Source organism: Canis aureus, chromosome 19 (assembly GCF_053574225.1).
Source record: "Canis aureus isolate CA01 chromosome 19, VMU_Caureus_v.1.0, whole genome shotgun sequence".
Lineage (NCBI taxonomy): Eukaryota > Metazoa > Chordata > Mammalia > Carnivora > Canidae > Canis > Canis aureus.
Genome location: NC_135629.1, coordinates 41,108,147 through 41,125,495, shown reverse-complemented (window position 1 = coordinate 41,125,495; position 17,349 = coordinate 41,108,147). Strand labels below are relative to the sequence as shown.

Genomic DNA, 17,349 nt, shown 5'->3' with positions numbered 1-17,349 from the left:
GTGTGTGTATGTGTCTCATGAATAAATAAAAATAAAATCTTTAAAAAATTTTGTCAAGAATCTTGAAACACCCTTTCAGTTATGAGAAGATAAAAGGAATATCTGGTGTGTTATTCCTGATTATCTGTAAATTATACTTGTTATGCATTTAAGATGTATGTGAACTTATAATAGCTTATAGCATATAGCAGATACTCATCAACTATTTGCTAAATAAATGTAAGAGCATCTTCACATGGCCTGCCATTTAACAACAGGATGGCAATGATTGATTGCAACACAATGTGTTAGTGTGTGTGTGTGTGTGTGTGTGTGTGTGTATAAAATATCTCTATGCCAAAGAGAGGAAGCAGTATCAGTCCTGAGTGGTTAGCAAGTCAGTCAAGTCACCAAGTTCATTACAGCCCAAGTGTAAATAGAGGATAAATAAATGGTGGGTGATAAGTGATAATAGAGCACACACGTCGTGCCAATACCAGAGAAAAGGAGCCCCCTAGCCTGCCAGGAAATGGCATTTTTCAAAGGAGGTGATTGCTGAGAGCAGAAGGAAGAAAAGAAATTAGTTGCACTGAGGGGCACCTGAGTGGCTCAGTAGGTTAAGCGTCTGCCTTAGGTTCAGGTCATGATCCTGGAGTGCTGGGATCGAGCCCCACATCAGGTTACCAGCTCAGAGTCTGCTTCTCCCTCTACCATTCCCACTCATGCTCTCTCTCTCAAATAAAATCTTTAACAAAAAATGAATTGATTGCACAGAGGTAGTGGTTGAAGGGAATGGGTAGAGTTGACCGGGATAGAAGTATAAATACTCCAAGCCAAGGGAACAGCATGTACAAGGCCAATGGTGAGAGAGATTGCATAGAAAACAGACCTCAGGGCAGCCCGGGTGGCTCACCGGTTTAGCGCTGCCTTCAGCCCAGGGTGTGATCCGGGGATCGATTCCCAGGTCAGGCTCCCTGCCTGGAGCCTGCTTCTCCCTCTGCCTGTTTCTGCCTCTCTCTCTGTCTCTCATGAATAAATAAATAAAATCTTAAAAAAAAAAAAAAGAAAGAAAGACCTCAGAGATGTGGAGCTGGATAGAGAGGGTAAGGGGAAAGTGAGCCTGGGTCTTCATGGCCAATGTAAAGATTTGGACTTCATCCAATGGCCAGCGGGGTGCTATTGAAAGTTACAGTGCAGGTTTCAGAGGAGGTATAATTACATCTACATTCTGAAGAGATCACTCTGATGACAGGACCAAGAATGTAAGCCAAGGAAAAAGTTCGTGCCGTCATCTAGGAAGCAGGTTTCAGAGTCCCCAGGAGGCTAATGAGACTGAGTCTGCCTTGGCTAGAATATTCTCAGGGAGGATGGAAAGAAGAGACAGTGGAGGAATCGTCCTACTGTGGCTTCCTCTCCTCACCAAGGTTGATCTGGGCAGAGAATCCTGGACATTAGCAGAGCAGGCTCAAGTGGCCCATGCCAGATTTCAGCTCTTCCCTCTTCATCATTATGGTATGGGCAGGGTGGGGCATGCCATAGTCTTCATGAAGTAATTGTCATTTTTCTGTATTTAGTGCAAGAGACTGTACAGGCCCATAGTGATCTGGTGTTGGAAACAGTGCATGACAAAGGAAACATGGAGCAGGTCATCTCTGAGATACAGAAGAGATTTGAAGCTGTAAGTGTGGTTCCCAACCTCTATCCTCAAGTATGTTTTTAGCTTTGTCACTAAGACCCAGAGAGACACCTTTAAAGTTGCAATTTTTTTTTTTAGCCAAGAATAGGAGCCAGATAGGTCCCTTGGTAATGGACCAGGGTAGAGGCTAACTTCCTCCTCCAAGGTTCCCTGGCATTATGTGGACCCAAGGGGCTCTGCTCCAGAATGTTGCCATCCTTCCTCTGTAAAGCACCCAGCAAGGGACAAGCTTTGGTTCTGCTAGCACATCCTTTGGTTAGTTTGCACATTTCATTGTGCGTTCTGAGTTGCAGGGTCCCTAACTCTTTTCTCACGTCTTTCCCTAGAGACAAGCAGAATTTATAGAAATGAAATCTGACCTGAAGCACCTTGAAGTTTTAGTTGCCCAGCAGAGTAAGGACTTCCAGCAGCTGTGTGAGCAGCTAGGCCAGCTGAATGTGGCCAGTGTCCTAGCAGAGCTGAAGACATTGATTTCAGTCCCTTGGGTACCGGGGCATGTGAAAGACAGTACTTCCCAGACCTCACCACCTCTGGCCCAGAGTCTCAATTTCACCAGGCACGACAGATATGCTTCTGAAGAACCAGTTATGTGGCAGGCTCAGGCCCTCCCTGGTATATGGAATCTGAATATGGGCTCCCCGCAGCCTGTAGAGTTTCGTGTCCAAAGTGAGGGAGCAAAAAGTGATACTCTCCAAGAAGAGACTGCACTGATGGCAGCTGGAACCAGCAAAAGAAACAGGCAAGGAAAGGACAAGGCAGTGCAGACCAACTGCGAGAACCGGACTCTGACTAAAACCAGTTCTGAGTACCATGGCTCTGGTTTCCCAGGCTGCAAAGTTCCTGGTGATAGGGACTGGGTTTCCCAAAGAGCCTCAAGGCTTATACCCCTGGACTTAAACAACTTTGAAACCTGCATTAAGAACACCTGCCAAAAATGTCAAGGTGTGTTTCCGTGTGACCCTTGTGAACAAAAGTTGAGGGCTGCACAGAAACGCAAAACTGTGGAAAGAGGGGGGAAAGGCAAGAAACAGCAGCCCAGGAAATCCCACAGAGGCAGGCTCCTAGCCAGGAAACAAGAACAAACCCCTAGCAGAAACTGTGCTGTCACTTCTAAATATCCTCAGCCTCCAGTTTCTGGCCCACAAAGGTCCCCCCTGGAGCAGCAGGAGCCCCTTGCTCAGCCCCTGCATTTGTGGGACCCCAGGAGCCCCACAAAGCTAGTCAGCCCTGTTCTGGCAGGAACAGTCATGCCGGGTAAGACAGTGAGAGCAGCGCAAAGGAGTATCTTACAGCTCAGTGGGTGTTCTTCCCTAGACAACAGCCTGCTCTCTAACAGTTTCCACGGGGACCACCATATGAGTTGGTTCAGTGACCTCAACCTTGGAAGTTCAGAGCGCCCTCTGAGCAAGGAGCCAGGGAAGAATATGCTCTACGATCTGGGTTTTGATAGCAGTGATGATGGCTTCTGACCAGCCCACATAATGACTTCAGTTGATAGTTTATTGGTCTCAGCTGGAAAGACAAATTATAGCACACTGGGGCTGGCTAGTGGCAGAAAGTCCCTGGAGCCTGACAAGCCCTCAGGCTCAGAGGCCCTGCTGGGGGGAGGGGGGGTGTCAGTGCAGGATGGGTGCAAGGCCAGGGGAGCAAATCTGGCATTCTAGATACCAACTGCTACCCATGGCAAGTTTAAGAGATAAGTGCATCCTTATTTATTGAAATGAAGTGTGTGAAGACAGTGGTGATGAGCTGGAGCAGCAGCCTGGGTGTAGGGCATCAGGTGGAAGGTGCTGTTTTTGATGAAAGGAGGGCTGTCTATTGAGTGGCAGAAGGGCTCTCACAGGACTGTTGCTGTGGCAGCATGACTCCCAAACACAACATTTTTGGTCTTCACAGTACTTCCTACATGTAACTGATACCTTTCCAGGCCTCAGTATATTTTTATTATGATTTTTATTCAGTTTTACTGTCAGAGTGCTTGCATTTTTTGATCAGTGGAAGTATTACAGGATACACTAAGTCTACCTTATTGTGAACAGAGAAATAGAGAATGTTAAGCTGCCAATGAAAAAGAGGTGACATGGACCCAGCAGATGCCCAGAGTGGCGCTGTCTACAAGCTGCACAATTCTGCCCTTCTTCCTGTTTTTCCCCATCCTATTTTCAATCACTCTTCAAGCTAATGAGAGCATCTAAGGGTCCAGTAATATTTCTGGAGAGCAATGGGCTTATTATGAGACTTTGGCTTTCTATCTTGCAGTTTTGAGTTTTTGTTATATATTTCTTTTGTAACAAAAAATAAAATATATGAAACATTTAAAAGCATATTTTTTGGGGGGTGCCTGGGTGGCTCAGGCATCCGACTCTTGATTTCAGCTCAGGTCATGATCTCAGGATCCTGGGATCAAGCTCTGCATGTAGCTCTGCACTGAGTGTAGAGCCTGCTTAAGATTCTCTCTTCTCAAAAGAAAAAAAGATTCTCTCTTCTCCCTTTGCCCCTCCCCTCACTCATGCTTGTGTGCTCTCTTAAAACAAGACAAAACAAAACAAAACAAAACAAAAAACACACAGACAACCCAAAAAACTTAAAAGCATATTTTTTCATTAAATTTATTGATCTCCCATCAACTTAATTAAGAAAATCAAATAGAGGGACGCCTGGGTGGCTCATTGGTTGAGCATCTGCCTTCAGCTCAGGGCCTGATCCTGGGGTCTGGGAAGCGAGTCCCTCATCGGGCTCCCATACAGGGAGCCTGCTTCTCCCTCTGCCCATGTCTCTGCCTCTCTCTCTGTGTCTCTCATGAATAAATAGTTTTAAAAAGGTCAAATAGATAAGATACATACCTTCTTTTTATTCCATAGGCTCCTCCCAAGATGATTATGAATAAACAACACCCTACTCAGACTGAATTCTCTTCCTGTATTGTTTTAAAGTAAAAATCCTCACTGGATGGATGGCTTCCAGAATCTGCCCATTTTCTTTTTTTCTTTTCTTTTTTTATATATTCTTTATTTAAATTCAATTTAGGGGGATCCCTGGGTGGCGCAGCGGTTTAGCGCCTGCCTTTGGCCCAGGGCGTGATCCTGGAGACCCGGGATCGAATCCCATGTCAGGCTCCTGGTGCATGGAGCCTGCTTCTCCCTCTGCCTGTGTCTCTGCCTCTCTCTCTCTCTCTGTGACTATCATACATAAATAAATAGATATTTAAAAAAAATAAAAATAAAAAAAAATAAAATAAATTCAATTTAGGGGCAGCCCTGGTGGCACAGTGGTTTGGCGCCACCTGCAGCCGGGGGTGTGATCCTGGAGACCTGGGATCGAGTCCCACGTCAGGCTCCCTGCATGGAGCCTGCTTCTCCCTCTGCCTGTGTCTCTGCCTCTTTCTCTCTGTGTCTATGAATAAAATCTTTTAAAAAATTCAATTTAGGTAACATATACTGTATTATTATTTTCAGGGGTGAAATTCAGTGACTCATCAGTTGCATAAATACCCGGTGCTCATTATATCCTGTGGCCTCCTCAATGTCCATCACCCAATTATCCCATCCCCCCACCTCCTCCCTTCCAGCGACATTCAGTTTGGTTCCTAGAGTTAAGTGTCTTATGGCTTGTCTCTCTCTCTGGTCTCCTCTTATTTTTCCTTCCCTTCCCCTATGACATCTGTTTTGTTTCTTAAATTCCATATGTGAGTGAGATCATATGATATCTTTCCCTGACTTATTGTGCTTAACATAATACCCCCTAGTTCCATCCATGTTGTTGCCCATTTTCAAGGCAGTACAGTAAATGACAATGGGGCCTCTGAGTGGACCATTATAGAAAGCAATGGTTCTTGATCTTTACTTATTTTTTTTTAATATATTTTTTTCAATTTTTATTTATTTATGATAGTCACAGAGAGAGAGAGAGAGAGAGGCAGAGACATAGGCCGAGGGAGAAGCAGGCTCCATGCACCGGGAGCCCGATGTGGGATTCGATCCCGGGTCTCCAGGATCGCGCCCTGGGCCAAAAGGCAGGCGCCAAACCGCTGCGCCACCCAGGGATCCCGATCTTTACTTATTTTTACATTATTTTCAAGGGTGTGTATCCCACAAAAGTCTGAGTTTAATTGTCCTTCGACACCTTTGCAGGGATACTGGGCACCAGCCTAAGCTGCTCTGACCCCCGTTTCCAGACCAAGGGCCTCCTGTGGCCTGTAGCTGGGAGCCACAGGCAACGGCAGCAGCCCTTTCCAAGGCCAAGTTACAGACTTGGCCTCAGCCTCAGGCTTCCCTGGCTTTTCTCCCTGTGAGCCTCACTGGATGTGTTTACCCTGCCCTCTGCCAACTTCTACTTGCCCTCCCTACTGGTTTTGTCTCCTTGTGCAAGGAGGCATGGGAAGAAGGGGTCCAGCTAAGCCATGGGTTCCTTCTAGCCCTTCTCACACTGACTACAGGTGGCTGTTGAGTGGTTAGCATGAGACTTGAGGACCACAGGGGTTTGTATCTGGAAATATCTTATTACTCTAAGTTGAAAAGTTTAATAATTTTAACTCAAAGTTGAGACCCTGTTGAGAGAACTCCATTAATATTTATGACTGCGGCCTTCTCATCGAAGGTTCTGTCCAGTTTTGAAATGCCAAAGCAGAACCCTCTGTTCTGATTCTGCTGTTATGAAATCCTGTATTTCTTCAGAAGTATTTCTTTTTGTGTTATGAAGTCAAAGATCAGAGTGACTCAGTGTTCCATGAGCTGGATGTTTTTGTAGAATGAGCAGTAAATTTATCTCCTAACAAGGCTGGGTTAATTAAAATTACACTGCCTGTCTCTGGTAATCATCAAGAAAGGATATTCTGTTTCTTATTTTATTCCTAAGACTTTTTTTTTTGAAACTACTGAGTACTTGCCAGATTTGGTGAGCGTGACATAGCTCAGGCACATTCCCAGAGCACACAACGTTTTTGACTGTCTGGATGCTGACAGAGATGTGGCCACACAGGGGCAGATGTCGGGGGCGGGGGTGGTAGGGGGCAAGTGTCTGTGGACCTAAGGCCCAGAGAGCCACCTAGGGGCTCCTCTGCCTGTTCATGACCCCAGCTACATTGGAGGAGGGGAATAAAGCCAACCACAGCACCTAACTGTCTTGACATTCAAGTGTCAATTTAAATGTCACCTACAGAAAGGCCTTTTGTGACCTCTTCTATAGGAGCTTGCCCTATTCACTGCCCATGCCCTTACCCTGTTTTAATTTTCTCCTACAGCTCCATCTGGAGTAGTGTACTGATGTGTATACTTCTGTTATATCTGCCTTGCTGGATAGGATATAAACTTCAAAAGCAAGAGCAGCATCTGCCTCATCCCTGCTGTATCCTCAGCATCCAGGAGAATGTCTGACACTAATAGACATTTGACAAATACTGAGGGCAGGGATTTCTCGCTCATCATTTGAACAGCCCTATCGCAAAGTCCAGTCTTTCTGGCAAGCCTTTGCATTTTGTCTCAGAAGTTCCAAAGGGCTCCTGATGAGGAGTCTCCTGCATATGCTCTCTTCTCTCCCAGGCCAGGTGCCAGCAACCCCTCTCTACCCAAAGTACCCAGAAAACAATAGCTTTTCTGCCTTTAAAAAGATAGTTGCTTCCTACAAGGATTGAGCAGTTTTGAAAATTTTTTCACACCAGGCCTTAGGCCAAAACTCTTCATCAAATCAGGCATCTTCTAGTCAGCCGAGCACAGACAGTCCTTCCCCACTAGGGCTGGGATCCATCGTCAAGTAGATTTCCTAAGCAAAACTTTGTCTACTCTATAAATATTTAGCTAGAACTTAAAATATTAACATTCTTCCACATGCTCCAGGGAGAAAGCAAATTGCCAGAGCCTCAGACAGTCTTGGGACGAAAGCCTTTTCAATAATGATCTACAGTCAGGTGTGGTGGCCTCCCTTGTTTGCATGCCTTATTCACTGGTCACTGCCATGGTAAATGTTCTGTGCTTCTGTTAGCAGTAGCACTCTGGTACCAGGTGAGCCCCCAGCCTGGCCATTCAGGAAGAGGGAGACTGGCCTGAATCAGGCCTCTTTTGCAAATCCTCTTCCTCAATTTCATTGATCACTAATAGCTCACAACTCCTCTAGTGGGAGGATGGTGATGCTTCCTTATCAGCACATTCCGGGGTGCACAAGGACACATGCGCCCAGGTTGTCTGCTGCCTTCTGCGTCGTCTCCCGACCCCCTTGCAGTTTTCCCTGGGATTAGAAGTAGAGGGTCCAAGGAGGCAGGGCAGGTGCGCCAGGAGGTGGCTCCCCTATTTCCCCAGTGAGGGGGAGCAGGAGGCAGGCTGAGGGGAGCCCAGAGACCCAGAGATGAGAGGGCAGGCCCCAGTGCCTGATTGCACTGGCTGGAGCCACACAGAAGCAGAGGCATACTAACCGTAAGTGCCCCCAGACCTCACTTGGCATGATTTCAGACTCTAGACCCGTGTGGCTAGATAGCCATGCCCAGGAATGTGAACATGGCAATCTGGATGAGGCTGAAGGCAGGGTCAACATTTCCAGCCCATGGCCATCCTCGAATTGTCCTTTTGAAAGAATTGTTGCTCAGCTCTCAGGCTTCAGCTGTGCTCTCTGCTCCTTGCTGACCTTCACTCAACCATTGGCTCACCTCTCTCCTTTCTCTTATCCCTTCTTCCTCAGCCTTCCCTGCCTGCCCTCCAGCAGGTCCTAGGAGCTTCTATGGACCATCTCCTGCCTTACAAAGTCTTGCCAGCCTGCATATAGAGCTGGTTTCTAGTGGCTAGGGCATGGACACTGGTGGGATGCAGCCAGGGGACCTGGAGACCTCTTACAGGGCTGGATGGGCCCTGCTTTTCACGTGCCTTGTGCTGTGGCTTGAATTTGCAGTTTGTGATGAGCAGGTTCCAAAGCTCCTATTTATTCTTGAGGTTGCCTTGTTACTATTTTGATTCTGCTAATCCAAATCAGTTTGGTGTTTCCATGGAAACAATTCAGTGATTGTTTGGTTTGCCAAGATGAGCTGCGGGGGAGAGAACCAAATGACGTAAAACATTTTTAGTTTCTCAAATATGACTATCATTGTCTCCCCAAGAAGCCTTTGGTCCCAGTCCCCTGAAAACCAGAGGAAGTTTTATTAAAATAAATGTTTTAGACTCTTGTTCCCCTTCTAGCTAAGTCCCTGGAAACCCACTGCCCCAAACTCCTGTCCCGCTGTATATAGATGAGCATACATCTGCCCAGTAAAGCAGATGACAAAGGCAGGAACGTCTCCTTGGAGCACCTCAGGGAGCCAGAGATGCAGACAGGAGTCCATATCAGCAGGGAAATGACCATATGGCTATTCCTGTTAATCTGGGACTGGAGAGCCAGAGGTTCAGGGCTAACCTGCTTAAACTGGATGCTGTGTTTCTACAGTGAGGAATAGCTCCTCATTCGAGGATCCCAGGAGGAGTTACCCTTCTGGTAAAGACTTAGCTAAAGCAGTAATATATCTGTCTGTCCAGCCAGGTAGTGCCAGGTCCCTCCCCCATGCTGACCCTTGTTCTCAAGGCTCACAGTCTCCTCTATGGGCAGAAATAATCCTCTCAGTTTTCTAGGGTTAGGGTTAGGCCCCCATTCCCAGCACCCACTTCCTGTGCAAGGACCCTGGGGGATCGTGAATGGAACGTTGAAGAAGGAGCTCCAGACCTAGAGCTTCCAGTCCCTAGGACCCAGCATCCTCAAGGTCAAGATTCTGTGAGTCCTCCCATTGTGGGTCTGGCCTCTGCCCCAGTTTCTGGGGACGGTGAAGGTCAGCTCTGGGCAATTAGCTGGGGAGGAATACCCATGGCTGGTTGGTGTAGATGAGGGCTTTAAGAAGCCATATATATGTGTGTGTGTATACACACACACACACACACACACATACACACAGCAGATGAATTAGAAAATATGGACAAGGGAAAAAAAGACAAACTCCCTTGTTCTTCCAAAACGATCGCCTGTATACACTGTTCTCACATACACACATCTGTACAAACTGGAGATCAAGCGCACTTTTAAAAAACAAATACACTTTACATTTTGGAATAACTTTTAGATTTATAGGAAGGGTTGAGATGAGTTTGTATCTACCCTTCACTCAGCTTCCCCTAATCTTACATAACTGAGGCATATTTGTCAAAGCTAAGAAACATAAATACATGAACTCTAGCCTTTATTTAGACTTCACCAGTTTTTCCATTGTCTTCTGTTCCAGGATACAATCCAGACTACCACAGTGAGATTTAGTCAGTGTGTCTCCTTAGTCAATGTGTCTGTGACAGGTTTTGAGTCTTTGTTCTTCATGCCCTTGACAGTCTGGAGTGCTGGCCAGGCATCCTGCAGAATGCCCCCCAGTCTGGGTTTGTCTAACATTTAGTTTATGATTAGACCAGGGAGATGGGGTCCTGGTAAGAACACAACAGAGGTAGGAGCACCCTTCCCATTGCTCTCTATCATTGATGGTGTTCACCTTCATTTGCTTAGGTGCTATCAGGCTTCCCCATAGAAATCTACTCTTCTTTTCGCTGCTCTGGTCCTTGGAAGTGAGTTACTGAGTCTAGCCTGGCCTCAAGGGGTGATGAAGGGATTGAGGTTGGATTAAGCTCTACCATCTCTATGGGAGACTATCCACATCAACACTTATTATTCGAGTCCTGGCTTTTCTGGATATCAAGTAGACCCCTAGCATGCACACAGCCATTCTTCGTCTGAGCAGGGCAGCCCAGGATGCTGTGAGCATTTCTTCTCATTTGCTCTGGTCCTTCCTGCTAAGGGAGAAGAAAATGATCCCCCACTCCACAGACTGCAAGTGCTTACTGAGGGTGTCCCCCAACCCCTGTGCAGGGACCACAGGGACTGAATGTCAGGTGACCAGGGAGGAGCCTCTGGTTAATCTGGCCCTGCCCTCTGCCTCAGGCAGGGCAACGGTGGCGGCTGCCTTGGCAGGGGAGGCCCATCTCAGGGAGGCCTACCTCGTAAGTGGCCACGCCGCTGAAGGGTGGGTGTGCAGTCTTCACCTGAGAGCCTGCAGGAATCACCAGGCCTGTGTCACTGGCTTTGCAGCCTGCCCTGTGCTGAGGTCTATAGCCTGAAAAACGACCTGGCAAGGGGACCCCTTGGCCACTGGGCTTTCCTTCCCAGTTCTTTGGGTCTTACAAATAGCCCCTGTGCTAGCCTCCTCACCGCCCCCGCCGTCCTCCCCATGTGAGCCCAGAAGGCAGGCACTTCTCTAAGACTCCATTTCTGCAAGGCCATCAAAACTTGCCTGATAGCTTATGTTTCCTGAAAGAGCATCATGGGTCTGAGGGGCACCTGGGTGGCTCAGTCAGTGAAGTGTCTGCCCTTAGCTGAGGTCATGATCTCAGGGTGCTGGGATTAAGCCCTGTTCAGGGGCGGGGCTTTTCCTCCCTCCTCCCCTTTGCCCCTCCCCCCAACTCATGCACACACCTTCTTTCTCTCAAATAAAATCTTAAAAAAAAAAAAAAAAAGCCACCAAAGAACATCATGGTTTTGAGACATTTGTCAAAATAATTTCTAAGAAAAATAATAATTTCTGAGGATGTCCTTGTCATTTCTGTCCAGAGTTACGGCTGGAGCATCCCTGGTAGGCTTTTGCTGCTCTAACTGACCTCAGGCAGGCAAGTGGCCTGCTTCCTCCCTCACTCCTGCCCATCTTGCCCCAGCAGGGTCAATGCCACTGGAACTACCTATGGCTTCCCGGGTCTCCAGGCCTAGAGTGGGATGCATGAGGGCTCAGGCATGAAGGTAGATAGGCAGGACCTGTGTTTCCCTTTTCCTCCCACTGCCCTTGGCTGGGGGCCCAGGTGTCTGATGTGAGGGATGGTGGCAGGGAGGCCTTCAAGCTACGCAGGGTCAGGGTTAGGGGTGCTGAGGGGAGATTGGTCTGGAAATGAGGAGGGTATGGCCCTCCTTGCAGACAACAGGCAGCCCTGTGTGCAAAGTGAGCAAGGATAGGAGGGCTTGAGGCCATAGTCTGTGCTGGCCTGGGATGGGCTGGTCCCAGAGGGTACACAAAGCCCACCCTGACTGTGGTCCCAGTACTTCTTCAGGGACCCATGGAAAAGAACACCAGGAGACACAGCAGAGGCCCATGGCCAGCACCCACCTTGGGTAAGGGTTGTATTAAACATCAAAAAACACATTTGAGATGCCAAGAAAAGTGAAAAAAAAAAAAAAAAAAAAAACACCTACAGTAAGAAACATTTCAAAGCGACAGAATAAAAAAATTGGGCTTTCAGCTCAAAAAGGGACACAAGTGGAAGTTAAAGAAGGTGTGGTAACTCAGATCCTACCAGCCACTTGGCAGTGGCCCCCAGTGACACTGATCACTGTCTGAATGGCAGCCTCCTGCTAGAAAGAACCAAAGCTCCAGTCAACTGTCCTTACTCAATTTGGTATTTGAAAGAGGAGGTCATCAAATTGTAGTCCTCTTCCAAGTCTAGCACAGTCTCAACAATATTGTGATCATCAAAAGCCTGCTTGAGGCTGCCGGGGTCAGTATCCGAGGCCTTCTGAGGGCTCTCGTCCACGAGCAAGGCCCAGGCTTCCTCCCTGAAGGGCGAGTCTTCGCAACGACTGCACACACGGTTCAGCTCATTTTCAAATTCTAGTTTCCCAGCCAACTCTTCAATAGTTCGGATGCTTGTGTGGTCTTTAAAATAAGAACGTTCAGCATTACAATTCCAGTGAGAGGTTTCAGAAGACAGGTCAGGCACAAGTTAAAATCCACATAGGTTGGCCACTCTTCAGAGACTTTGGGACAGGCAGGCTCCCAGGCTGAGTGCCAAATTCTAAGGTGCCCTCACGTCTGGTCCCAGAGTTATTGAGCTCAGCTACCTGCCAGTCCCCAAGGAAAGTGGAAGTGGAAGACTATAGATATACAGGCTTGTCTTGAATCTTAGGGAACAAGATTCATGACAAGCCATGACACATGACACCTGACAAGACATAGTGTGAAAACAATGGAGTCTTTAGGGGAATCAAAATGTTGCCCCTGCTGGCAAGGACTATGGAAGATGGTGAGTGAAGGGAGATACCCTTTAGCTTTCCTCCTGAGGCTGAGGCTACTGGAAGAGACTCCAGGCACTCACATAGTAGCCTGGCAGGTGTCTTATTCTGTGGCCTCAGGGGAGTGACTCCTCTCACCATTCCTCCCTTTCATCGCCTATAACCTAGAGGCCCTTCCAGAGCCAACAGCTTCAGGCTGTTTATCTAATGTGCAGCGTGAGTCATTTGAAGAAAAAAAAAATACAAAAAATAAATAAAAATAAGAACAGGGCATATATAGTTCGCCTACGGAATGTACAGATGTGTAGGAAAAAACCTCTGGCAGGATATACAGCACTGTTAACAGTGGCTTTCTCTGGGTGCTGGAATTACAGGGGAACTTTGGGCTTCTAAGTTTTCTTCTAATCTTTTTTTTCTTTTTTAGATTTATTTATTTATTATAGACATAGAGAGAGAGGCAGAGACAGAGGAGGAGGGAGAAGCAGGCTCCATGCAGGAGCTGATGTGGGACTCGATCCCAGGTCTCCAGGATCACGCCCTGGGCTGCAGGCGGAGCTAAACCGCTGCGCCACCGGGGCTGCCCCTTTTCTTCTAATCTTGTATTATCTACCCAAGCTGAACCACCACCCACTCACCCCATCTTTGCCTATGTCCTGTCTCCAGATCTAACTCAACCAACTCCTGGTGAACCACTGTCCCTTACATCCAAGGATTCACTGTAAGTAGACATTTATGAAATGACCTGAATCACGTGTGTCTCCATCATGCTATCGGTTCCATGACGGTGCTATGCACGCCTGCCCTCGGCAAAACAAATCTACCATGTAGACAGATGAGAACTAAGAGAGTGTTGTTTTTTTGTTTTTTTTTTTTAAAGACATCTGCTGACTCAAGAGCCCGTGTGAAGGACCTATTCTCCCAAGGAGAGGACAGGTCTGGCCTCTGTACTCACCGATCATATCAAGCAGATCTTTTGTGACCTCTTGGCTAGAATTGCTGAGTGGCATGTTTGAGTCAACCTTCAAATCTTTCTCCATATCTTTCCTGTAGCCCCCAGGTGGGAAAAAAAAAAAAAGAAAGAAGGTGGAGAGTTAGAGTCTCAATAAAGTATTGTAGGGAACTCAATGTTAATCTTAAAAACAAAAACATACTGGTAATTTTAAATTGACTCTTGTGCTGTGATTAGAGCAGACAACTGGAAACTGCTAAGTCAGGTAAGTTGACTAGTAGCATCATCCTCAGGACTCATGAGCATCACCAAGGGCGCATTCATGCCTATGAATTTGTTAGAATTGAACCAAGCAAATGGCTTCTTCCTTCTCTGCCTCCAGGGCAGCCAAGATGGCAGGACCTTGAAATTCCAACCCATACGGTCACCCTTGCTCCAAAGGTGCCTAGAACCAGGCAGTTTAAACTGAGTAGGAAGAGGGGCACCTGGCTGGTTCAGTCAGAAGAGCATGTGACTCTTGGCCTTGAGGTGATGAGTTTGATACCACAGTGGATGTAGAGATTATATAAATAAACAAACTTGAAAGTTATCAGGGAGAAAAAAGGTCTAGGGGAGATCTTAACCCAGGGATGGTCTAAAACCTCATCGGGTGGGATGGGGGTGAAGGGAGAAGGATGAAAGAAGTAGGGCCAAGCCATCCCATCCGTCTGGCCTCTCCCTAGTATGCACATTGGAATTAAGGTCTTTGTTTCTGCAGCATAAAAAATGAAGTGACTTAGAAATCAGGTTCTCTAACATTCACTACCCCACTGGGAACTGCAAAGTGGTTTCTGGGAATGGTCTGACAGTCCTCAAGGGGAGGCAGAAGCAATGCTACAGACTCAATTTAGGAACTTCAAAATGTTCAGAAGTCAGAGTCCCCTCCTAACTTTTTACAGTCAAATTGGAATCACCTTAGGCTGTCTTTTCTCCAGTTCTCCCCATCTCCCATGGCTCTCCAAAACTGTCTTTCGGGTGCCAAAATGGAGGAGTGCGTCAATACGTTTTCCTTACTGGTCAGAGGTTTTCTTTTCGGGCATAAAGCATGTGGCTTTGCATTCATTGGGGCATGGTTTGGAGCAAAGGCAGGGCTCTCGTTCTCAGGAGCACACGGGACTGGGATGAAAGGAGCTGCGGAGGAGGAGCAGGCTGCCAGTGGGAGCCTCCTGCAGAGAAGCCGGTGCACAGGGAGGGGGGAGGGCGGCACGGCGGCGGCGTCCAGCTCCAGCCTCTGCCGGCCTGAGCATTCCTGGGAATGACTGACGCCTTCAAAGGCCCGGTCAATGGCCGCAGTCAGCTCCTTTCTGCATCTTCTCAGTTTTTCAGACATTTCCCCTAAAAGCGACCACGTCTTTATTATGTAATACATTGGAAATGCACAGAGCAAAACGAGAATAACGTTACAGACTAAGTTGTAAACCACCCCCGAAAGACGCATGTCCCAGAGCTCGATCCACGCCACAGGCCAGCGGCTAGAGGTACCCACACTGCGGGCGCCTTCCTCCCAGGTGGCGGGTGTAGCCCGCGGTTCTCTGGGAGGAACCTGCGATCGGGCGGGAGCCCCAGGGACGCCCGGCCCCGCCTCCCCGGGCTCGGGCCCGCCCTCCCCGCCCGCCCCAGCGGAGGCCCGGCCAAGTGTGCAGCCCCCTCGGCCCTCGCCAGCAGCCCGCAGGCGGCCACCTGCCCTCGGCCAGGTCTGCAGCCGCGTCCTCACCCGGCAGTGTGGCCACACTGCCACCCCCGCCAACGGTCGCTGCGCGCGCCCCGGCCGATCACGCGCTCAAGAATGGCGCTCCCTGATCCCCACCCTGCCAAGGTTAAAGGTCAGATAAGAATGCCCGGAGCGACCACCCCACCCCGTTCTTAAAACCCACGCGGCCCGGCCGGGAGCGGAAGCCCATCCCCCCACCCCCACCCCTCCCAGCAAGGGAGGCGGCAGGGACGCGTTGGACAGCGGGTGGGGGTGGGGGCAGCCGGGGCGGGGGTGGGGGGGGCCAGGCCGCCCAGAAAGCTGCCGGTGGGGCGGGGATCTCACTTCTTACCAAAGTGGGCAAGAAGGAAAGGTTCCCATTCTCAAGCCAATGTGGAGAGAAACTGGATGGGCTACTGTACCCAGAAGTTTTGTACACCAACTTCTTTTAAGTGGTATGTAATAAAAGCTCCACACCATATCCAACAGTTAATTAATTCATCAAAGATGGTGAGGGACATAACAGAACTGCTAGGTTCCACACGAGATTGAGGGGCAGGAGACCCCAACACCAAATATCTTCATTTCATTAGGGGAGAGAAGGATGGAAATTCCAAGATGGCTCAAAGGGAAACAGAAACAGGCTTCAGGGACTAATTCTGTGGGAATTATAAACCCATCTCAGTGCACAGCAAGGGAGAAGGGGATATCAAGTGAACTTGAGGCTTGGTTTACTGTGGGTAGACTGCTGGGGTGACCAGGAACCAGCACCAGAGTAAGAAATCCAGGAACTCAGGGCAGCCTGCTGTAGGTCTTCATGGCCACCATCCTCAATTACAGTGTTCCTCTCCATTCTTTGGAATTCATCGGCCTTACTCCACTGTGTAGCCCCCCTCCCAACCCCCACATTCCAGCTCTACAGGTCTTACAAAAACTTCTCACCACCTGTTTAAAAAGAAAATAATTCAGCCTCTTGACATAACCCTTCTGAGCAAACAGGGTCTTTTTTTTTTTCTTCTGCTCATAAAAGAAGGGGATTTCCTCATCTGGTTTTTAGACCAAACACTAGTAGTCTTCAGGGTGTCAAAGATGTTCTCCTGGGGGATTACACTGGTGCTGTGGGGCGGCAGGATCTTGGAGGCAGCATCAGTTGGTGTCCATGCTGCAAGCCTCATCGTCCCCCATGCCCTGCTGTGAGCTGCTTGGGCTTGTCCCTCCTTCAGAGGATCCAGGAAAACTAGCAAGTGAAGGCGTCTTATAAAATTCATCATCTCGACGTTGGTAAAAGAGCACATAAGCTGCTTTTGTCTATAACACAAGAGGGGAAAAAGTTCATTCACTGGTTGGAATTACCATCCACTCTCCCTGGCTTTTCTCTCACTGTTCAAAACCCACTCTCAGAGTTTTGCCATCTTGCCCTGTGCATTCAGACAGAGGCAACAAGGAAGGAGACCCTGCTCAGAGAGTGGGGAAAGGCCGGTACCCTGTGACAGAACCCAGAGAAGAACCTAGCTTCTCATTTAGGAAGGGTCCTGGAAGGAATGGCAGTCAACTCTCTACCACACCCAGCTCCCATTGTCATATCAGGATGACCAAATAACCAACTAGCCCAGGAGGCTCTTCCCAGCTTTAATCCATCATCAAGGTAAGAGGAGGAGCCAAGTATTAGAGCCTACTCACCACTATCTGATCTTCAGAGGCCAGGGACACGTTGCTATCATCAAAATAATACCACTTCCCGTTCAGTTTGTTCTTCGCATATGCAGTATCTGCCAAGTCAACAAAGAAAATACCTCTAGCAATCACCAGAGAACTAATCTGGCTAGTTTATTAGACTTGCACTAAACAATAAAACTCTAAAAACACAAAACATAGGCCCTGAAATTAAGAATAATTTACAGGGCAGCCCCGGTGGCTCAACAGTTTAGCGCCGCCTGCAGCCCAGGGTGTGATCCTGGA

General features: G+C 48.2%; 3 protein-coding genes across 19 annotated transcripts in view; 1 reads left to right on the top strand and 2 right to left on the bottom strand.

Moving 5' to 3' along the window:
- The window catches only part of IHO1 (interactor of HORMAD1 1), a 42,168-nt gene extending 38,172 nt beyond the window's left edge, over window positions 1–3,996 (top strand). For all 13 annotated transcript variants that reach the window (XM_077858891.1, XM_077858895.1, XM_077858893.1 and 10 more), the window contains 2 exons: window positions 1,554–1,657; window positions 2,002–3,996. In XM_077858891.1, the coding sequence (XP_077715017.1) occupies window positions 1,554–1,657; window positions 2,002–3,144 (1,247 nt within the window). In that variant the 3' untranslated portion in view covers window positions 3,145–3,996. The remainder of the gene's footprint in view (window positions 1–1,553; window positions 1,658–2,001) is intronic.
- Window positions 3,997–9,722: 5,726 nt separating this feature from the next.
- On the bottom strand, window positions 9,723–15,543 carry C19H3orf62 (chromosome 19 C3orf62 homolog). 3 transcript variants are annotated; one of them, XM_077858904.1, is made up of 4 exons: window positions 15,415–15,543; window positions 14,615–15,035; window positions 13,665–13,756; window positions 9,723–12,356 (listed from the first exon to the last, which is right to left on the bottom strand). In XM_077858904.1, exons 2-4 carry the CDS (start codon window positions 15,028–15,030, stop codon window positions 12,088–12,090), a joined length of 777 nt encoding a protein of 258 aa, XP_077715030.1. In that variant the 5' UTR covers window positions 15,031–15,035; window positions 15,415–15,543; the 3' UTR covers window positions 9,723–12,087. The 3 variants fall into 3 exon arrangements, with proteins under 3 accessions (XP_077715030.1, XP_077715031.1, XP_077715029.1); XM_077858905.1 differs by having other exon boundaries at window positions 15,381–15,502; XM_077858903.1 differs by lacking the exon at window positions 15,415–15,543 and having other exon boundaries at window positions 14,615–15,297.
- Window positions 15,544–15,871: 328 nt separating this feature from the next.
- The window catches only part of USP4 (ubiquitin specific peptidase 4), a 53,271-nt gene continuing 51,793 nt past the window's right edge, over window positions 15,872–17,349 (bottom strand). For 2 of the 3 annotated variants that reach the window (XM_077858880.1, XM_077858881.1), the window contains 2 exons: window positions 17,071–17,159; window positions 15,872–16,698 (listed from right to left, as the gene is read on the bottom strand). In XM_077858880.1, the coding sequence (XP_077715006.1) occupies window positions 16,537–16,698; window positions 17,071–17,159 (251 nt within the window). In that variant the 3' untranslated portion in view covers window positions 15,872–16,536. Of the gene's footprint in view, window positions 16,699–17,070; window positions 17,160–17,349 lie in introns of those variants that run through there. The other variant, XR_013357927.1, reaches the window with a different exon arrangement.

What these genes read in the sequence shown, in the direction of transcription:
- C19H3orf62 (XM_077858903.1), bottom strand. Translation starts at nt 15,138, where the DNA reads ATGCGTCTTTCGGGGGTGGTTTACAACTTAGTCTGTAACGTTATTCTC. An exon ending in TGGAGAAAAGACAGCCTAAG is followed by an intron (nt 13,757 to 14,614) that starts GTGATTCCAATT and finishes TGGGGGCTACAG; the next exon opens with GAAAGATATGGAGAAAGATT. An exon ending in AGATCTGCTTGATATGATCG is followed by an intron (nt 12,357 to 13,664) that starts GTGAGTACAGAG and finishes CTTATTTTAAAG; the next exon opens with ACCACACAAGCATCCGAACT.